At 48.8% G+C, this 22,632-nt stretch overlaps 2 protein-coding genes across 2 annotated transcripts in view; one reads left to right on the top strand and one right to left on the bottom strand.

Annotated features, from left to right (window-relative positions):
• LOC135907591 (uncharacterized) overlaps positions 1-22,632 on the bottom strand; it is an 81,424-nt gene that overhangs the window by 2,586 nt on the left and 56,206 nt on the right. The window contains exon 4 of the mRNA XM_065439274.1: positions 19,459-19,576. Coding sequence (XP_065295346.1) covers positions 19,459-19,576 — 118 coding nt within the window. The remainder of the gene's footprint in view (positions 1-19,458; positions 19,577-22,632) is intronic.
• LOC139053944 (uncharacterized) lies at positions 5,983-14,007 on the top strand. Its single transcript, XM_070530777.1, has 3 exons — positions 5,983-7,271; positions 11,922-12,047; positions 13,983-14,007. The coding sequence occupies exons 1-3, from the start codon at positions 5,983-5,985 to the stop codon at positions 14,005-14,007; spliced, it is 1,440 nt and encodes a 479-aa protein (XP_070386878.1).

The following is a 22,632-nucleotide window of genomic DNA, read 5'->3' on the forward strand; positions in this document are numbered from 1 at the left end:
GGTTTTAAAAATGTACATCGCTGCCGATCGCAGCACATCTCTCGGCTGACTTATAGGCCGCGTCCTACCCATTTGACGTCATTTGCCCCAATGACGTTAGTAGGGCGAACTATCCCATTGCCTGCCCAGGGCGCGTCATCAAACTTTTTCCAACTTTATGATGAACAACTGTTGTTCGTAATAGTTGGAGTGTTAGTTCATTTGTTTCTACAGAAAGAAAGCAACAGAAAGTGAATGTCGAAGAATAATTTCTCACTACACTTAAGTACTTTCCACCCACAGCAAGCATCGTCTGCTTGTGTTACAACGCGCTCAATTTTTACGAGACCTCGGCTGTCAGAGTCGGTCTCAGTCTTTTCGCCAGCAGCACCATTCGACTTTGAAGCGTTGTGGGCTACAAAGGTAGCGACTGGCAATATGTCAAGCTGCGACATCGTGTCCCTCTGCAAGGCAGCAGACAAGCGGACTGGCTGCAGCGCATCGGACTGCCGCTATCCGATCGGCGCCAGAGTTTGCGCGTTTGCGGCCGTCGCTTTACACCGGAAGATTACTAACGCAATGCACGCGAAATACAAAGGAAAAGAGCAACCCGATTCAGACGCACTTATAAACTTGGAAGAAATATACGCGGCAGCCCAATCTTTTCGGAAAAACACGGCTCCAGGAAATGATCGGATTACTAATGCCATGATCCGAAACCTCAGTGACGCAGCCTTAACACAAATCATGAACTTCTTTAATGAGAAAGTCTGGAGTGAGGGTGGAGAACTCCCAATAGTATGGAAAGAGTCCAATATCACCCTAATACCAAAGCCGGGTAAATCCAGGGATATCCAGAACCTAAGACCGATTTCGTGGACATCATGCGTGGGAAAGTTGTTTGAAAAAGTGATCTTAACTAGAATGTCCAATTACGTAGAGACGGAAAATTTACTACCCAGCAACATGTTCGGCTTCAGGCCACACGTATCAGCGCAGGACGTGTTCCTCCTTCAGAAGTACGATGTCCTGCACCCGATCAGAGGCTCGAGTGACAATTTTATACTGGCGCTCGATATCAAGAAAGCTTTTGATACAATCACCCATGACTCGATCATCGAAGGCCTGGAGTGCATAAAGTGTGGCCGCCACATATACGCGTACGTTAGGTCCTTGCTCACGCACCAAACCGCGACAACAGGTTTGGGATCGACTAGGTCCGACACTTTCGACCTCCCGAACAGAGGCACCCCGCAAGGAGCTAAACTTTCTCCTATCCTCTTCAATGTGGGCATGCGCAAGCTCGCAATTGAACTACAGCAGGACCCAGATTTAGGCGTCGCTATTTAAGCGGACGACATAACCCTTTGGACAAGAAGAGGGTCGTACGCGGAAAAACAGGACACACTCCAGAGATCAGTGGACAAGATAATGGCTTTCACGGACGAAGCAGGGATGAAATGTTCCCCTGAGAAGACCGAGCTGATCATAATGAGGCCTAAATAGCGAGAAAAAACGATATTGTACCAATAATGATACATCTGGATGAACGTCCCATTAGGGAGGTGAAAATACTGCGCATTCTGGGAATGTGGGTACAACAGAACAGAGGCACCACACACCATCCAAAAGTTGAGAGCAACCGCAGGGAACGTAGCCCGTATGATACGAAGGATATCCAGCAGTAAAGATGGGCTAACTAAAGTAGAAACGATCAGGCTGGTCCACGCCTTTATAATTAGCAGGGTCACGTACGCACTCCCGTATCAAGCACTAACAAACCAGGAGGTGAAACAAGGTAATACAGTTATAAGGAAAGCCTTCAAGGCAGCGCTTAGCCTCCCCGAAAATGCTTACAATGATAAAGTTGAGAAACTGGGCATCTACAACAGCTTTGAGGAATACGCGAGCGCGCTCCTCATAGCTCAAAGTGAGCGGCTCTGCTCAACGAACCAGGGACGTGTAGTTCTAGAAAAGCTGGGCTTCACGCCACGACCGCTGTACTGCGGCGAGAATACAGTGTTACTGGACAGGGACACGAGATATCATATCACGGTGGCACCGATACCAAAGAATATGCAAACAACGTACCATGCAGGTAGAAGACGAGCACGAACTGCAACCTTGCGGAATCGTTTTGGGAAAGGTTCTACCGCGTACTACACAGACGCTATCAGAGCCAGTAGAGAGACTCACACGCTAGCAGTAACTCAAAAACAACGTGTCATAACGGCCATAGTCGTAACTTAGTCCACGTGTGCGGCCGAAGCGGCTGCAGAGCCGTGGCCATTGCAGACGCGGAACACAGAAACGAATCGGCAGTCATACTCTCCGACTCGCAGACAGCGTGTCGCCTGTTTCCCAAAGAGACGGTACCCAAAATGTTAAGTAGAATTCTGGGACCAACCCTGACAGAACACCACGACATTACTTGGTGTCCGGCTCACGAGGGCTTGGAGAGTAACGTTGCGGCAGACCGTACAGCTCGAGGATTCAACAACTGAGCTGCGGCCGAGCCGAGCGCGGGACTTCTTCGAAGCACTCGTGACACTCTTCTACAACAGCGGGAGGAACGCAGAGTGTACGGTAATCCACACAAAGCCCTTAACAGATATCAGAGTAGGGACTGGCGACGCACTCAAACAAACAGCTTCCCCAACCTGCATCAACTCAGTAAAATAAACCCAACTAGATTTCTGGACGTCTGTCCATGGTGTTCTAACAAACCCACACTACAACATATCACATGGGAGTGCCTTGAACGGCCTTCACATATTACTAGCCCATATATAACTGCACATCCATTTATGTTAAATAGGCAGTGGGAGGCATGGCTTGCGGATGAGGGAAAGGAGAGCCAAGCCAAGCGAGCCGCTCGCGCCAGTGGAGCCCTGGACTAAGGGCCCAACCATGCTCGCCTACTTTTCTTTTTGAAAAATAAAGTAGCATTCCTTACTTCCAATAGCATTTCGCGAGTCCGGTATTCGCGTAAACGGAAGCGCAAGGGGATAGGGCCTGGGAGTTTGTCCGTGCCATTTAACTGGATGTAAAAAACGTGCGCTGCTTAGCGTGCACTACACTAGCCCCATTTACATGAATGCGACAGTGGCGCATCGCATTTCCAAGCGCATTTGGGAAAGGCGACGCGACTCCGTTTACATGTAGCGCATTAACTGGACGGATGGATGGATGTTATGAGCGTCCCCTTTGGAACGGGGCAGTGGGTTGTGCCACCAAGCTCTTGCTATTATACTGCTTAATGTCTTACCTAGGTTAAACAATGAAAAAAAAACACACACTATGAACTACCACGCCCAAATTTTCTGATTCCCTATTGCGACCTGTGCTTTTGTACGTCTCCGTCTTCTGTCGTTTCCCTACTTTTCTTCCACCAATCCTCCAATCGCGGACATGTTTGCTTTACCACTGCTCCCGCTGAACCCAAGGGCTTCAAGGAGGCCAGTGGGGCCTAAATCGACCGCTGGGTATACGTCTTCGCATTCTGATAAAACATGCTTCATCGTTTCCCTAGCTTTACCGCAGCAATTAGCACATGCTTTTTCTTCTTCCTGCTTATATCTCGCTTTGTAGGTGCGTGTTCTAAGGCATCCCGATCTCGCTTCGAAAAGTAATGAGCTTCCTTTTGAGTTATCATAAATGGTTTCTTCCCTGATTTCGTTTTTTCCTCTTAAGTAGTTACTCATGGCAGGTTTCTTTATTTCAGCCTCTCTGACTTTCAGCTTGACCTTCTTTGTTGCTGTGTTGTCCACCCTACAGGCCGCACACTTGCTGGTAAACTTCCTAGTTCTTTTCCTCCACTGTGAATCAATGTTTTCTATATTCCACGATCTAACTTTCACGAGAACGTAGCGCCACATGGTGCCGTATAAGGGAAGTACAACCGACTTCCCGTGTAACTGCTTTCCGTTAGTGGGCCGAGTGCACGTTGGTGGCTGAGTGCCGAGAAATAGACAGTTTTAGTTTAGCATACGCAACTTATAGCGTACGCTATACGCTATAGTGTAGCGCACGCTAAGCAGTGCAGGTTTTTTTACAGTTTTAGTTGGCCAGCGAGATCTTTAAATCTGTGAGGCCATCTGCCGTCGATGCGGCTGTTTCCATACTCTAGCGATAGGTAGCGCTGACATCTCGGATGTTTCGGAATTTAGAAAACAGAGAAATGGTGCATGCAGTACGTCGGAGAGGGATAGCCCGGTCAACCCACTGCTTTCGCTTGGACAAAAAGAGTGGGAAAGGGCTGAGAAGAGCGTACCAAGTAGCACATCAGCAGGCCCCGATGGTATTCCAATTATGTTAATAAAGAAATTGGGCCCGAAATCTATGAAAGCATTGAGGGAGGTGGTGAGCAAAATGCTAGTGGATGGTAAAGTACCTGACGAATGGAGGCTAAGTAGGATCAGAATGATATATAAGGGAAAGGGGGACAAAGCTGACATAAATAACTACCGGCCTATAACAGTGATGTCAGTGGTTTACAGGGTGGTTATGCAGATTATAAAGGACAGACTGCAGGCATGGGTAGACAACGAGGGGGTACTTGGAGAGCTACAAAATGGGTTCCGGAAGCAAAGGAGGCTAGAAGACAATCTGTTCTCACTAACACAGTGCATTGAAATAGCTGAAAAGGAACACAGACCCCTATGGCTGGCTTTTTTGGACATAAAGGGAGCCTATGACAGTGTACTTCAAGAGGGCTTGTGGGGCATTCTGGAAACTTTAGGAGTGCAAGATGGAGTAACCAATTTCTTAAGAGATATCTATAAAGCTAACCGGGTGATTATACAATGGGAAAAGCAGGTTCCGGAGCCTGTAATGATTCGGCGGGGGCTTAAGCAGGGGTGTCCATTGTCACCTCTGATGTTTATGCTGTACGTACAAGGTTTAGAGGCCAAAATACAGCAATGCGGACTCGGCTTCAACCTATCATTTTTCAAACAAGGAAAATTGATTGAACAGTCATTACCAGGACTGACGTACGCGGATGATATTGTACTAATGGCTTACAATGCAGAAGATCTGCAGGAATTAATGGACATATGTGGTACAGAAGGAGACAGATTAGGCTTGAAGTTTAGCAAAGAAAAATCAGCAGTCATGATTTTTAATGATAACATTTGCGGCGAGCATAAGATACAGGAGGCCACGCTGGAGATAGTCGATAAATACAAGTACCTTGGGGTGTGGATAAATAAGGGCATTGAGCATCTGACAGAGTACGAAAAATATCTAACGACTAAAGGTAACAGAAGTGCAGCGATTATGAAGAGTAGGGCACTGTGGAACTACAATAGGTACGAGGTAGTACGAGGGATATGGAAGGGGGTAATGGTTTCAGGCCTGACTTTTGCCAATGCAGTTCTATTTATTAGAGCAGAGACCCGTCAACAGTTGGAAATTAGGCAGCGTGGTGTGGGTAGGCTCGCTCTGGGAGCACATGGCAAAACACCAAATCTTGGAGTGCAGGGGGATCTGGGATGGTCTTCTTTCGAGGGCAGAGAGGCTAGTAGCAAGGTAGCATTTGAGGAGCGATTGAGAAAAATGGGGGAAATTCGGTGGGCTAGGAAGGTTTTAAGTTACTTATACACGAGGAATGTTGACACGAGGTGGAGGAAGCGAACTAGAAAATTGACAAGCAAATAATTGGGCAGTAGCGGGGGGACAAGTAAGGAATCATCTGTCAAGGAAAAGGTTAAGGAGACAGAGAGGGGTATGTGGAGTACAGAGGTGCAAACCAAATCGGCATTGGAGACATACAGGACGTTTAACAAGAAATAGCCAAAGAAAATATTTACGATAACTCTAAGGGAAGCTCATTGTTGTTTGAAGCCAGGACAGGTGTACTGCGGACGAAAACGTACCGATCCAGATGATGATGATGATGTGTGGTGTTTTGTGGCGCAGGGGCCAGGTTTGGCCAAAGAGCGCCATGACAAGTGGTAATGTTGAAGATGCGCCGGGCCTACGTCGCAAGAAACTACAGCCATGGACTTCCAAGATATCTCGGAAGATCGCCATGACGACCCTGCCATTATGGAACAGGACCTTTCGCAAGGGACGCCATCGGAATGTCCTTATTCCAATTGGTCTTTACACCTCAAGCGAAGAACGAAGAAGAAGCTCGCCAGAGGCGAGCAAGTGTGTGTGGCAGGCAGGGTGATCTCTCCGCTATCGCCCTCCTCCGCCACCGCGTTATCATCATCATCCTACGCAGCTGCAGGCGCTGGGGCATCAAAGAAGCCTTCTTTTAAGAAGAGACGACGGCTGCCCCCACTGCCACGTAGCGACTTCAAAATCATCATTCGACCCAAGAAAGGCCTTCAGGTGAAGAGTTTCAGCAACCACCAAATATCGAAAGCCATCTCGGCCGCCTGCGGAGGGAAAGTTGACGATTCACATTTCATCGTGCGCTTGAGACCCGGTTCCAACATAATTATTGTTAGCACCCCCGATCAGGAGGTCGCTGATATGGCACGCAAGATCACGCGGATTGGGCTGGGCGGCAACCTTCACGAAGTCAACTCTTACGTTGCGGCACCGGACGGAGTGGCCCGGGGCGTCATTCATGGAATCGACCCGGATACCCCGCCCGAGGAGCTTATGACTCACCTAAGGGTGAGGACCCAAGGCGTTGAAATCGTGCAGGCCCGCATGCTAGGCAAGACCAAGACGGCCGTGATCACGTTCAGCTCTGACGTAGTTCCACGATACGTCTACTACTACGGAGGGGAGACCGAGTGCCACCCCTACAAGCCCACAAAACAAATCTGCTACGTGTGCCAGCGCATGGGACACCGATCGGACGTTTGTCCTACCCCGAACGTCAAGATCTGTCTCGCCTGCGGGACGCACGACCCGACGGACGGCCACGAGTGCTCGCTCAAGTGCGCCGTCTGCGGTGAAGCTCACGCCACGGGGTCTCGCGAGTGCAAGCAAAAGCTAAAACACAACACTACCACCAAAAAGCATCCTCCGCCCGGAAAAAGGAAGACGACGACATTGATGGAAGAAGGCCAAGACGAAGCCGCCTGCGGTGGTTCAGCTCGGAATCCTCGGCGAGCCGCTCAAGGTCCCGGGCCCAGTCCAGGTCAAGGTCCCGGTCCCGGTCCCGATCTCGATCCCGGTCCCAGTCCGAGTCCAGGTCCAGGTCCCGACTCCGCTCGGAGTGGCCAAAGCCAGGAGAGCAGCGAGGGCAGCGCCTGCCTTCTACCTCGACATCCACGTCGAAGCCGAAGCACCAATCGGGCAAGAAGAACCAAGCCAACAACAACAAGGTGAGCCGGAATCAGTCTAGTACCTCCTGCGCTCAAAATACCAGTGAAAATAGTAAATGCTCCCCAGAATGTACGCGCATCAGGGAAGAAAATAAAAAACTGAAGGCTCAGGTTAACGACCTAAACCAACGCATGCAACGCTTAGAAGCGTTGCTAAGCAAAACAAGCAACAACACACAGGCAGGGCAGCAAAGCGGCACTAAAGGCCACCAGCCCGCCATCTCCATTCCTGCCCCCTCAAGAACCACCACGCCCTCTTCGCTACCCGGTGCGGCCTCGGCAGCGGCAGGCCAGTCAAGTGTAGTCACCCTCGAAGGCATTTATGCTACAATACAACAGATGCTTTACCAGATGGGTGAATTAAACAATAAAGTCAAGGAGAACACACTAAGCCATGAAGACCTTGAAAGACGAATACGCAAGGTTGAGTTTGGCTCGCGCAAGCGGGTCGACGACGAGAGCAGCAACCCACGCATCAAGGCGTACAGGCGCATAAACAACACGGGTGACGTCAGGGACGCCGAAAACTGTGACGGCGGTGCCATGAACGTCAGCAATGGCTAATACCACACGCAGCGCGCCCGAACACCTCGTGATCTGGCAGTGGAATTGTCGCTCTTTCAACAAGAAGGCAAGTTCACTCCAACTTTTCATCCAAAATCACCTATACCCCCCCGACGTCATCTGCCTTCAGGAGGTCGGGAATCAGCCGATCAGGCTGCGGGGTTACTACGCAATTAAACACGCGGGATCACCGAAGGTCGCGGTTTTAGTTCACAAAACGGTGACGGCCGTGGGACAACATTATCAACATCATGACATTAATCACGTGCTAGTGGAAGTCCTCCCGCAGAAGAGGGGTAGACGTAGCACCTTCATCCTGAATTTGTACAGTCCACCGAGGGCTCAGAAAGACGACTTCCGCAACATCATTTACGAGAGTGTGAGAGCCGCTGGCGGCAACCAGCTGGTAGTGGTGGGAGACATGAACGCTAGGCACACGACTTGGGGCTACCAACAAGACACGCAAAAGGGGAGATCGCTCCTCGATGCGGTTGACCAAATGGGCCTCGAATTGATAACCAATCTCCTCCAACCAACCCGAGTAGGCAATAGTGTAAGTCGAGACACGTTTCCGGACCTGTCATTTGTCAAAAACGTAAGGGAATACTCATGGGCGCACCTGGGCGAAACATTGGGCAGCGATCACTACATCCTCAGCATCTCGGTATCCACGCCGAAACTCAAGAGAACAATTGGCGAAATTAGGCTTACGGACTGGGAGGCATTCAGGCAGTACCCCCCGCCCGAAAACGGTATAACAGACATAGCGGAATGGATGCAGCACCTCCGGGACGCGCACATCCAAACCACTAAAACCATCCAGCGCACGGTTGAGACGCCCGAAGTCGACCGCCGGCTCTTACGCCTGTGGGAAGCCCGTGAGGGCCTCCTCAAACGGTGGAAGCGACAGCGGTTAAACCGGAAGCTACGTCTACGAATCGAGAAAATAACAGACGAAGCCAGAAATTACGCAAACGAGCTGACACATCAAAATTGGGTACAGTTTTGCACCTCGCTCAAGGGTACCCTGAGTACGGCGCAGACGTGGGCCATCCTACGTTGCCTGATTGAGCCCGACAAGGCGAAATCGACAACCAGTCGGACCCTTCTAGAAATCGCCCACAAGTTCCCCGGAAACGACCAGGATCTGATTGACACCCTAATAACCAGATACCTTGGAAGCGACGCCATACAACCCTGCCTCCTAAAATATGAAGGAGAACCAAGACCAGAACTGGACGCTCCCATCACGGAGGAAGAGGTGTATGCCGCGGCACGAGCCTCACAGCGCAACACTGCTCCCGGAGTTGACAAAATCACCAATGCTATGATTAGAAACCTGAGCCCGATGCACATCCAGGACTTGACCGAATACCTAAACGAGGAACTCTGGAGCAAGGGCCACGTACCGAACGAGTGGAAACACGCGGAAATCGTGACCATTCCCAAACCCGGCAAGAAGCCCGCGATCGACGCCCTGCGTCCCATCTCGCTGACTTCGTGCCTCGGCAAGCTGTACGAGAGGGTCATCGAAACCCGCCTCCAACATTACATAGAGGACGGTGACCTCTTCCCGCACACCATGCTTGGCTTCAGGCCGGGACTTTCTGCGCAAGATGCGTTCCTAATCATAAGGGAAGAAGTTCTTAAGGGCATCCCGAAGGGAGGAGAACATCTCCTGCTCGCACTCGACCTAAAAGGGGCCTTCGATAACATCTCTCACGAGGCCATTCTCAAGGGGCTGAACGACATCAGCTGCGGGGAGCACATCTTTAATTACGTTAAATCGTTCTTGACGGGCCGGACGGCAACCATCGGAATTGGCCAGACTCGATCGGGTACGATCGACGTGCCGAACAAAGGAACACCGCAAGGGGCGATAATCTCCCCGATTCTATTCAACGTCGCGATGCTAGCGCTGACCAAAGAGCTGCGGAAGATCCCCGACCTAGGTTACGCCCTGTACGCAGACGACATCACGCTCTGGGCCACCAAGGGCTCCCTAGCTCGAAAAGAGGCGACCCTTCAAGAGGCCGCGACGGCCGTGGAGAGATTTGCGGCAGCGAGCGGGATGCGTTGTGCGCCAGAAAAGTCCGAGGTGATCCGGGTGCACGGAGGAGGAATCTACAAGTCTCCCGGCCCTATCGACCTCTATCTTGAGGGCCAGAAGATCACGGAGGGCAATAAGACTAGGATTCTGGGTTTTTGGATCCAGAGCAACCTGAAAGCCTCCCACACCATCCAAACCCTAAGGTCTGCCACCAACCAGGTCTCGCGGATTATAAAACGAATTACAAGAAGCCGCAAGGGCATGCGAGAAGAGGACACGCTCCGCCTCGTCCAGGCTCTGGTGATCAGCAGAATCACGTATAGCATGCCGTATCACTATCACTCGCTAAACAAACGCGACCAAGAACAAGTCGATGCCATCATCAGAGGCGCGTACAAAACGGCCCTGGGTCTCCCTGTCACCACCTCAAACGAGAAGTTAGCGGCCCTCGGGATCCACAACACCTTCGCTGAGCTGTCGGACGCAGTTATGGCTTCGCAAAAGACCAGACTGCAGAAGACGGCGGCGGGCAGAGCCATCCTCCACCGGACCGGAACGGCAACGGAGCTCCGTGCCCTCGATGGGCAACGATCACTCCCGCCTGAGGTCAGAGGCAAAATCAAGGCGAACCCGATACCGAAGCACATGAGCCATGAACTCCATGAAGGACGACGCAAGGCTCGCGTCGACAGACAGCGCCGACAATTCAAGGGAGACCCGTACGTAACGTACGTGGACGTGGCGGCGTACCCTGTAGGGGGCCTCTTTGCGGTAGCCGCCGTGAACGGAAGAGACAACTCCTTGACTCTCGCGGCCTCCGTAAGGGCAGAGACCCCAGCTGCGGCTGAGACCATAGCCGCGGCACTGGTAATAAAGCAAGAAGACAGGGTAGGCAGGGAAGTCCATGTCGTTACCGACTCGCAACAGGCCTGCCGTAACTTTACCAATGGACGAACACCGCTGCTGGCGGCTCAGATTCTAGGCCCGAGGCTGCAAGAATACCATCAAATCACGTGGACGCCGGGTCACGTGGGTCTGGAGGGAAACGAGAGGGCGAACGCCCTAGCTCGAGCGCTAATCAACCGAGCGGGGCAAGACCAATCGTCTCATCAATCCCCACCCTTTACCTTCATGCCCCTGCCATCCAATTATTGCGACCGACTGGAGATCCAGCGACTCAACCGCAGGATTTATCCCCCGCCTCACAAAAAGCTCAGCACTGAAGATGCCGTAGCTCTCCGACTTATTCAGACAAACACATTTCCTAACCTACACAAATACAGTAAAATGTTCCCACATACATATCGCGGCATCTGCCCCTGGTGCGGCGACACACGCCCTACACTCTTCCACATCTCATGGGGGTGCGGGGGCAAGCCTCAACACTTAAAGACGCCTAGCACGCAATTTGAGCGGTGGGAGGTACAGCTGACCGGCGATACCCTGGCGGGACAAGAAGCTCTCGTCCAGCAAGTACGTCGAGCAGCCATGGCCAGTGGAGTCCTGGAATGAGGACACCACCCACTCGACCTCAAGAGCAACCACCTCGATGGTTCTAATAAATGTTTTCTCTCTCTCTCTTTATGGAAGATGAGACTTGGCTGTAAAGTGGCCTAAAAATAGTCGCTGTAAAGTGCGTAAAATCTACGTGCTATAAAATTATGGCGATGACTAATGACGAATACTATGAACACTAAAATCTATCGTAAAAAGATGATGCATTGTTTAATATATGCGAGATGTTAAATTGCTTACAGCACTACTGCCTCGCCAGAGCCCTTGAACCACAAGGGCCTAGAGGCATGTGCTATTCAAAATAATTATCGCAGCGGCATCCTCTGGAGAGAGGAAGCACTACGAACGTGTGGGGCTAATAACATGCAACACGACATCTTTCAAAAAAAACCTAGGACGGCGTTGGTGTCAAAGAGTGGTTCTGGACCAAGTAACATAACAGGATGCAAGGGGATGTGGTGCCGGTATGCTAAGAGAAAATGTTTTTTTCTTTCGGATTCGGCTTCCCGACACTCCCGTAGGACGTGGAGGACGGTCAGCCTCTCCCCGCATCTACCACAGGTTGGAGACTCGTTTCCCGTGAGTAAAAAGTTATGTGTGCCAAAAGTGTGTCCTATTCTTAGACGGCAGGATAGCACATCTGTCCGGTGGGATTTTGTTGCAGGAGGCCAGAAACCTAATTGTGGCTTTATTACATGCAGTTTATTTATTTCTTCGTCCCACATGCGTTGCCAATGGTTTCGTAGTTTCCTTCTTAAGAAAGGCTTCAGGTCTGTGACAGGGACCGAAGCAGTAGGATTAAGTGCATGCAATGAAATTGATGTGGCCATCTGGTCGGCTAGAACGTTTCCCTCGATGCCCCTATGTCCAGGCACCCAGCATATGATCACATGCTGGTTAGATATATATGCTTTGCACAGTGCGGAGTAGAGTTCATTAAATACTGGATTTTTGTGATTACAGAAAGACATCAAGGCCTTCACAACACTGAGGGAGTCCGTGTATATAACTGATTTCTGGAGTTGTGATTTATTTATATGGTTTACGGCCGACAGCAGTGCGTAGGCCTCAGCCGTAAAGATACTAGTTTCCGGATGCAGTACGTCGGATTCCGGGAAGTATGGACCGACGGCTGCATAGGACACCCCGTCGTATGACTTTGACGCGTCTGTGTAGAACTCCGTGCAGGAGTATTTGTGCTGGAGTTCCCAGAAATGCATCTTGATTTCAATCTCTGGAGCATGTTTTGCGACTTTCACGAAAGATATATCACATTGTATGAGCTGCCACTCCCAAGGAGGTAGCAGCTTGGCTGGATGCATTAGGCGAAGCTCGAGAAGTGGAACGTGCATTTCTTCACTAAGCTCCCTCACACGCAGCGAGAAAGGCTGTCTTACGGAGGGACGATTGCGAAAGAGTGTAGCGTGTCATGTCAATAATGGTATTGAAACAGGGATGTTGAGGATTTGAGTGGACTTTCAGAAAATATGTTTGGCTGATGTATGTTCTCTGCAGATGGAGTGACCACTCATTTGATTCTACATATAAACTTTGTATGGGACTCGTTCTGAAAGCGCCAGTGGCCAGTCGGATTCCGAGATGGTGGACTGGGTCTAGCATCTTTAGTGCGCTCGGGTCGGCAGAGTGATAAATCACGGCGCCATAGTCTAGTCGTGATCGAATGAGGCTTTTATAGAGATTCATTAAGCACTTCCTGTCACTGCCCCACCTAGTCTGGGATAGAAGTTTGATTATGGTCATTGTTTTTAGACACTTTTCTTTAAGATGCTTAATGTGGGGGACGAAGGTGAGTCTGCAGTCAAGTATGACACCTAGAAATTTGTGTTCTTTGTTTACAGGTATCTGTCGTCCACACATTTCTAAGCAGGGATCCGGAACCAGGCCTCTCTTCCTTGTAAACAAAACACAAGAACTCTTATGAGGATTGATTTTGAATCCATTTCTCTCTGCCCACCCTGACACCTTGTTCAAACCATGCTGTACCTGTCTCTTGCACACTGCGAGGTTACAGGATCTGAAACCTATTTGAATGTCGTCCACATAGACAGAATACAAAATGGCCGGTGGTAAGGAAGCACGAAGTGTTGTCATCTTAACTATAAAGAGTGTGCAACTGAGCACGCCACCCTGGGGTACACCAGTTTCTTGTGCAAAAGAAGGTGACAGCATATTGCCTACTTTCACCCGGAAGGTACGATTGGACAAGTAGCTTTTTATTACGCTTAGCATATTACCATGAATGCCCATTTTTGACAAATCTTTCAAGATTCCGTAGCGCCAGGTCGTATCGTACGCCTTCTCCATATCGAGGAATATCGATAAGAAGAACTGTTTGTGTGCAAACGCGTCACGAATATGTCCTTCAATACGTACAAGATGGTCGGTTGTGCAGCGCCCTTCTCGGAAGCCACACTGATAGGGATCAAGCATTTTGTTTTGTTCAAGGAAATGGATGAGTCGCCGATTTATCATTTTTTCAAATACCTTACACATGCAGCTTGTGAGGGCTATCGGGCGGTAACTTGCTACTGAAGAAGGGTCTTTTCCTTGTTTCAAAACAGGGACCACAATGGCTTCTTTCCATAGCGTTGGAAGGTATCCTGCGTCCCAGATAGTGTTAAAAAGTGTAAGTAGTATTACTTGCGTGTCATTGTGTAAGTTTTTGAGCATTTCATACATGATTCTATTGGATCCCGGTGCAGAGCTCTTGCTTGCGCTCAAGGCAGCTTTCATCTCGGCAACACTAAAAGGGCAATTGTACGGTTCATTCTGTCGGCATTTATTGATGAGTGGCTTGCATTCTTCTATTTGTTTATATTTTAGGAAGGATTGCGAATAATGATTTGAGCTTGATACACTCTCAAAGTGCTCCCCAAGTGAGTCGGCCTGATCTTTCAGGGTATCGCCCTGTGCATTTACTAGAGGAAGTGAATATGTTTGCTGCCCTCTAATCCTATTAACCCAGTTCCAGGCTTTGGCCTCATCTCTAAACGAGTTAATACTCGATAAAAACTTGTGCCAACTTTCTCTTCTGGCCTGCCGGCGGGTTCTCCTACCTTGGGATTTTATTTTTTTAAAGTTCACAAGATTCTCAGCGGTGGGAGAAGCTCGCAGCAACCCCCACGCCTTGTTCTGATTCTTACGGGCGGTCCGACATTCGCTGTTCCACCACGGTACACGTGGTTTGCACGCCAAACCACTTACTTTGGATATGCATTTTGATGCGGCATCTATTATGAATGCTGTAAGATAATCCACAGCAGCATCAATTTCTAAAAAAAGACAGGTCAGCCCATGAGATGCTAGAGAGAGTTCGAAATTTCTGCCAGTCGGCTGTGTCTATCTTCCACCTAGGAGCTTGTGGAGGATATTCGTTTTCTTTAGATGTTCTTATCAGTATGGGGAAGGGGTCGCTCCCGTAAGGATTGTTCATAAATTCCCATTCGAGTTCAGGCAGTATACACGGGGAAACTAGGCTGAGGTCAATTGATGAAAATGTTCTGTTGGCCAGAGAATAATATGTGGGTGCCTTCTTATTCAGCAGGCATGCACCAGAAGAGAAGAGGAACTGTTCAACAAGACGACCTCGCGCATCTATACGAGAGTCGCCGCACAGGCTGTTGTGCGCATTGAAATCCCCAAGTACAACGTAAGGTTCTGGCAATTCATCTATGAAGGACTGAAATTAATGTTTGCTTAGTTTGTAGTGTGGGGGTATATAAATCGAGCAAATAGTGATAAGTTTGTTTAGCAAAACAATTGGAACCGCCACTGCTTCAAGGGCCGTTCGTAGCTGTAAATGTTGACTTGCTATGCTCTTTTGGATTACAATTGCAACACCTCCCGATGATGCGATTGCATCATCGCGATCTTTGCGAAAAGTAACATGCTTTCGGAGAAAGTTTGTGTGTTGTGATTTTAGGTGTGTTTCCTGTAGACACAGCACTTTTGGATTGTGTTTGTGTATAATCTCTTGCGCATCATCAAGGTTCCTAAGAAGACCTCTGACATTCCATTGAATGATTTGTGTATCCATGTTGAAAGTAAATACGTGCTGTGTGTACGGAAACGGAAGTGCTTAGATTACAGAGCTCTTTCGAGGCCCTGTAATGGGGATTTTGCCCTTTCTGGAGCGTTCGAGGGCGCCTCGCCGCTCCTTAGGCGCTTGGCGCGCCGTGGGGATAGGTGTGGTGTCCATTGCCTCTTGTGAGGCGCCGGACACGTGCTCTTCCGAGCGAGAAGTTACCACGGAGAGTCCCGCCTTGGAAGGCAAGACCCCTGCGCCCACCAGCCCGGAGGTTGATGGGGCTCCCTGGGGGATTTGGCTGCGCCGGCTGTTGCCAGCGCTGGAAGGGGCAGCCTCGGCTGCGCCCACCTTCGGGGTCGATGGCCCCGTCTGCTGTGTTGACGGAGCAGCGCTAGCTGCAACCGCCGCGGGGGCAGATGGCGTAACTGCCGACTCACCGTCTGTGGGTCGGACAGCCGCCGGAGGCCGTTGTGGCGCTGCCCCCCTACGCGCCACATCGGCAAAGCTGCTCTTAGACAGGTATGACACCCGCCTCCGTGCCTCTTTGAAAGTGATATTTTCTTTTACTTTTATGGTCACAATTTCTTTTTCTTTTTTTCCAGGACGGGCAGGACCGCGAATATGCGGCATGCTCGCCATCACAGTTGACACAATGTGGAGTGTTCGGGCATGTTTCGGAGGAATGTTCTTTGTCACTGCACTTGACACAAGTCAGCCGGCCTCAACAGTTCTGTGAACTGTGACCGAACCTTTGGCACTTAAAGTATCCAAGAGGATTGGGCACGCATGGCCTAACACGAAGTTTGATATAAACGGCCTCGATGGACTCGGGAAAGACACTTGAGCCGAAAGTGAGTATCAGGTGTTTCGTTTTGATCTCTTTTCCATCTCGCCTCATCTTAATTCGTTTAAGATTGATAACATTCTGGTCACTGAAGCCCTCCAAGAGTTCAGCCTCAGTGAGCTCTAGCAAGTCATCGTCCGAGACAACGCTGCGGGTGGTGTTCATCGTGCGGTGCGGGGTCATAATTATTTGGGTTTTCCCAAATGAAACTAGTGTAGACAATTATTCATATTGTTTTTGATCGCGGAGCTCCAAGAGGAGATCACCACTTGCCATCCTCGACGCCTTATATCCAGGACCAAAGACTTCAGTCAGTACGTGACTTCGAAACAAGGAAGGGTGAGATAGTTCTTACTGGTTTATCTGGTTTTTCAGAGTGGATCACATGAAAACGAGGGAAAGATTCTTTTTGCCGTCCAAAAAACTGGAATACCTCATTGGTGCGTCCTCTTTTTTGAGGGTGATCAGGAAGTGGAGGGAAGGATGTTGCCATAAAGGAATTGAATTTTCGGCAATAATGCCAGCCACCCACCATGGAGTCCTACAAGGGGGCGCTACAGGGAGTGTAAGAACAGGCCCTGTAAAACGCCAGCTGTACGTCATAACTATAACCAAATATGAAATAACCTAGGTTGGCTAATCACACAAGGTTAACCCTTGCTGCCTGGAAAATTTGGAAGTAAGCGGGAGGAAGGAGAAGACAGGAAAGGTGAAAAGTGAGAGAAAGACGAAGGCTGGAGGGAGAAAGAGACAGGAAAAGGCAACTACCGATTTTCCCCGGGTGGGTCAGTCCGGGGGTGCCATCTATGTGAAGCAGAGGCCAAAGGGGTGTGTTGCCTCCGCCGGGGGGCCTTAAAGGTCCAAACACCCAGCATCAGCTCAACCCCCAGGATCCCCCTTTCCCCAGACAAGGCTACACGCGGGAGGGTCCAACCCTCGTGTGCTCGGGTACGTGGTGCCGCAACACACCAAACGCTTGCTTGCGCAGACGCCCCTGCGGGATGCCAAGCCAGATACCAGGAGATAGATTTGGTGTGCGAGGCGTGTGGAGAGGAGGAGGAAATGACTGAACACCTGATACTTGCTTGTAAACAACTTCACCCTGCAGTTGAATCTAACGGGGATCTATTGAAAGCTTTGGGTTTTAAAGACAGTGAAAGTAAAATAGACTTTGAACAGGTAGAAATAACTAAACGGAGACTATCTAATTGGTGGATAACATGAACGCAAAAGTAAAGGAGTAAATACATAGGTATGCATGCATATGGAACCATTAAAGGCTAGGTGGCGCGCGCCGCCGCCGCCCGATTCAAAGGGTTGAGCCTCAATCATTCATCCATCCATCCATCCATTTCTTTCGCTAGGCTTCGACTCGTTGCAAACGAGAAGCGATCTCGAAAACACCACAAGGTTATCCATAATACTTTGTCGTCGAAGCGGCCTGAGACTAAGCAAAAACCATTTACACAATCATTTACTGCTAACGAAGTGCGTTTTAAAAAAGCAACGCCAAATTCAATTCGAAGCGGGCAGCAGGGACCGCTGCCATGTTAGGCTAATTCGTTCCCATAATTCCTAATGCGACGATCCTGCGTTTACATGCTCCGCGAGAGTCGACTCGCGCCCGTAAATCTACCCTCGCATGGCGCATTAATGCGATGCGCTTTCCTAGCGCATTACTGCTGTTTACATGAATGTGATGCGCTAGAAATGCGATGCGATGCGACACTGTCGCATTTATGTAAACGCGGCTACTATAGCGTATAGCGTATGCTATAAGTTGCGCACGCTAAACTAAAGCTGTCTATTTCTCGGCACTCAGCCACCAACGTGCACTCGGCCCACTACCGGAAACTAGTTACACCGGAAGTCCGCTGCACTTCCCTTATACGACACCATGTGGCGCTACGTTCTCGCGAGAGTTAATGCGCTACATGTAAACGACGTCGCATCGCCTTTCCCAAAGGCGCTTGGAAATGCGATACGCCACTGTCGCATTCATGTAAACGGGGCTAGTATAGTGTACCAGCTAGTATAAACACACATTTAATCTTACACGCTCAAAAAAATTTGTACCTGTGGGGCTTATGAAAACGGAAAGGGAGGAAACATACGTACGCATGTGAATCGTTTGTTACCTTTCGTGTTCGTGCCTGTTCGCGCAGTCATCTGTGACTCAGTCGTTACCTCATATGACTGTTTCGATCAATTTTGATTCCTATTTGAAGTGTTTCTATGGAGATATCGATTACATGAACACTCCTATCTCATTTCTGCCGCCGGCATCCCCGTCGCCGTGACGTTCTGTATAAAGTCAAAGGGCGATAAAATCTTCGCCGCATGCTGTACGCTGTATGTGAGAGTGAAAGCGTACGAGGATGAGCCGGCGATCGCTGCTCAACCCCGCACACGAAAAGGATCAAAGCGGGGAGGAAGCGCGCCGTGTTTCGTTGATGGCAAGGCTCTGGGGGGAGGAGGGAGTATGGCCCAAGGCCCACCCTGAGTAGGGAGGCGTAGGGGTAGGCGCGGGTGGCCGCTGTATTGTGAAAGCCAACTGCGATGGGGACACACTCCCCCGCGCGCTGTGTTTTCGTGAGTTCACGTTGATGCTAGACGCCGCAGGAAGGTCAATTCGCTCGCTATTGCTGCCGCGCTCCCTCACTCCAGCGTTTCGACAGCAAGTTTCCGCGGTCGTCGAGTGAGATGTCTACTTGTGCGCGAGAGACACCATCGTTGGTAATTTCGTTTGTATGCCTCTGTTTACAAACTTCCACGGCCGTTAAAAATACTAATTTTACTTTGTATAGCTAGCTGTCGAATAACTCGCTATCGCAATCCACGCTTTGCCTTTCGGGCGAAAGTGCGAGTTATCTTTTTTGAAAAATTTTCAGCATCTGGATCGTTCTTTTTATTTAAATGTGGGCTTCTCTGCATACTTTATACTGTAGGGAGAGTCATAGTTTAATGAAAGCTTCATTGTTCGATTCAATCATACGCAAGTCTCCCTGTCTGAGACGGAGATGATTGAGAGTCAGCGAAAAAAAAAGAAAGAAATATGACGTGAATAGAGCAGCAATGTGTTGGTGATTCTATTGTGTCCACATTTTTTAGTTGAACCGAGCGACGCAGCAGCGTCAAATACCACGTCAAGTGAGGAGTCGCTCACCTGCGGGTATCCCGGCGGTGCAGTGGAGTCCAGCCGGTGCATGGCCAAGTGGAGCAGCAGCGAGGCGGCGTAAAGCACTGCCGCCGCCAAGGCGGCCGGTCGACGGCGCTGCTCGAGCCTGCGTGCGTCGCGCGAGCATCGTCATCTCGCAGGCAGAATGTGTGGCCAGTTAAGCGCTGCATCGGGGGAAACTGTCAAAGAAGCCTTGCACTGTGACGATATGTTGAAAACGATCTAACCTTCTGTGTGCGTAAAGCGTAGAGAGAAAACTATCCAAGAAGCAATTATTAGTATGTCTGCACACATACGTGTCTAAAAGTGTTCGCACATATATTGGTGTCATAATTATATATTCTTGTTTATGTACTAGTACAAAAATTTATTTATTTTATTTCAGAATACTGCAGGCCATTGCTTAGACCAAGCAGGAATGAATTTACATTGTTACATAATCAAATGAAAGAAAATATAATCCTAAAGAACTAACCCTAGGCGGAATTCCATTCTTAATAATGCATCCCCTTGACCGGCAGTTATCTGGGGGTGCTCAGCAACAATGCTTCATTTGTGGAAAGAACTCACGCAAGTCGCTACGTTTTCGCACTTCCCAAGATTTCCCAAGTAAAAAGTGGCTACCTTCAAATGCTTGTAAATGATGCTGCCTTGCCCCTTGCTCGCATTCGTGGAACTCCTTTTGCAAATTGTACGTTTTGTAACTGCATTTTATGTGTGTATTTTACCTTATAAAAAAGAGAAAAAGAAAGAAAGAAAGAAAGAAAGGGAAAAAGAAATGAAGAAAGCAGTAAAGCGCCTCACTTGAGAGAACATAGAGGATAGCTATATCGACCACAAAATCATCTTCACCAGCATATTTGATGTCCACTGCAGGACGCGGGTATCTCCCTGCTATCCCCCTGTCCTGCGCCAACCGATTCCAACTAGCGCCCGCGAATTTCCTAATTTCATCGCCCCACCTAGTATTCTGCCGTCCTCTACTGCTCTTTCCTTCTCTTGGCACCCATTCTGTAACCCTAACGGTCCACTGGATATCCAACCTATGCTTCACATGACCTGCCCAGCTCCATTTCCTTCTCTTAATGCCGATTAGAATATCCGATATCCCTATTTGCTCTGTAATCCACACCGCTATCTTCCTGTCTATTAAAATTACACCTAACATTCTTCGATCCATCGCTCGTTGCGTGGTCCTTAACTTGTTCTCAAGCTAATTTGTCAGTCTCCAAGTTTCTGCCCCATATGTCAGTACCGGTAAAATGCACTGATTGCACATCTTCCATTTCAATGATGATGGTAAGCTTCCAGCCAGGAGCTGTCAATGTCTGCCATATGCGCTCCAACCCATTCCTATTTTTCCGTGAATTTCCTTCTCATGATCAGGGTTCCCTGTGATTAGTTGACTTAGCTAAACATACTCCTTCACAGACTCTAGAGGCTGACTGGCGATCCTGAATTTTTGTTTCATTGCCCGGTTGTTGCTCATTATCTTTGTCTTCTGCACACTAATGTTCGACTCCACTCTTACAATCTCTCTGCTATTGTATTAAATCCTTTTTTTGTAACTTGTCCCCAGTGTTGCTGAACACTACAATGTCATTTGCAAATCGAAGGTTGCTGAGATACTCGCCGTCGATCTTTGCTCCTAAGCCTTCCCAGTTTAATAGCTTGAATACTTCTTCCAATCACGCAGTGAATAGCATTAGAGAGATTGTGCCTCCTTGCGTGACTCCTTTCTTCACTGGAATATTCCTACTTGTGGCGAATTAAGGTAGCTCTGCAACCTCTGTGGATATTTTCCAAGGTATTTACGTAAGCGGCCTGTACTCCTTGATTACGTAATGCCTCTATGACTGCTTGTATCTCTACTGAATCAAATGTCGTTTTGTAATCTATGAATGCCATATAGAGAGGCTGAATGTACTTTGCGTATTTCTCGATTGCCTGATTAATGACATGGATAAGATCCATTGTAGAGTATCCCTTCCTGAAGCCAGCCTCTTCCCATGGATGACTAAAGTCCAGTGTTGACCTTATTCTGTTGGATAATATTTAGGTCAATATTTTATATAATACTGGGAGTAAGCTAATGGGTCTATAATTTTTCAAATCCTTAAGGTTTCCCTTTTTGTGGATTAGTATAATGTTTTCATTCTTTCAGTTTTCTGGGATCGTTGATATCGATAGACAGTTCGTATAGCAAGCCACCAGTTTTTCTAGCATTTTGTCTCCTCCATATTTGCATAAATCGACTGTTCTTCCATCTTCTCATGCAGCTTTCCCCCCTTTCATGCCTTTGAAGGCCTTTCTAACCTCATCGATAGTTAAAGAGTCTCTGCAAGCGGTTCATTACTGCTTCGAATGGATTTATCGTGGCTCCCCTGGGCACTGTTACTGTACATATCCGTATAGAATTCTTCTGCTTTTACGATACCTTCTAGATTGCTGATGATATTTCCCTGCTTATTTTTCAGTGCATACGTCTTGGTTTGCTTTATACCAAGTTTCATTCTCACCGATTTCATGCTGCGTTCAATTTTTTACTGCTTCCTCGGTGTTTCTTACGTTATAATTTCGAATATCCCGTATCTTCTCCTTGTTCATCAGTTTTGGCAGTTCCGCGAGTTGTATGTGATATTTTGAGTTGGACAGTATCATTATTTATCGCTTCTTTATTATGTATTTTGTTACTTGGCAGAGCTTGCCTACTGGTTGCCTTGCTGCCTTACCTTCCCATTTCAATAGCATCTTCTAAAGCCAGCCTAGTTACCTCTTCATTCATCACCTCTATGTCATCTTGATCTCTTTGTTCTAAGGCTGCATATTTCTTTGCAAGTACCAGCCTGAATTGGTCTGCTTTTACCTTTACTGCGTCTAGGTTGGCCTGTTTCTTCTTGACCAATTTTACCCTTTCTCTCTTCAAATTGAGGTGAATCCTAGCCCTCACTAACCTATGATCACGGCACTTTACGTTACCTTACACTTCTACATCCTACACTAGGCTGGGATCGGCAGAAGGTATGAAATTTCTTGTTCCTTCATTAGGGCTTTTAAAGGTCCACTTCCTGCTGCTACGTTTCCTGAACAAAGTATTCACTATTCGGAGCTTATTCCTTCCACGAATTCTACCAGCATCTCTCCTCTCTATAGTGTTCCTAG

This window comes from Dermacentor albipictus, chromosome 1 (genome assembly GCF_038994185.2).
Source record: "Dermacentor albipictus isolate Rhodes 1998 colony chromosome 1, USDA_Dalb.pri_finalv2, whole genome shotgun sequence".
NCBI classification, from domain to species: Eukaryota; Metazoa; Arthropoda; class Arachnida; order Ixodida; family Ixodidae; genus Dermacentor; species Dermacentor albipictus.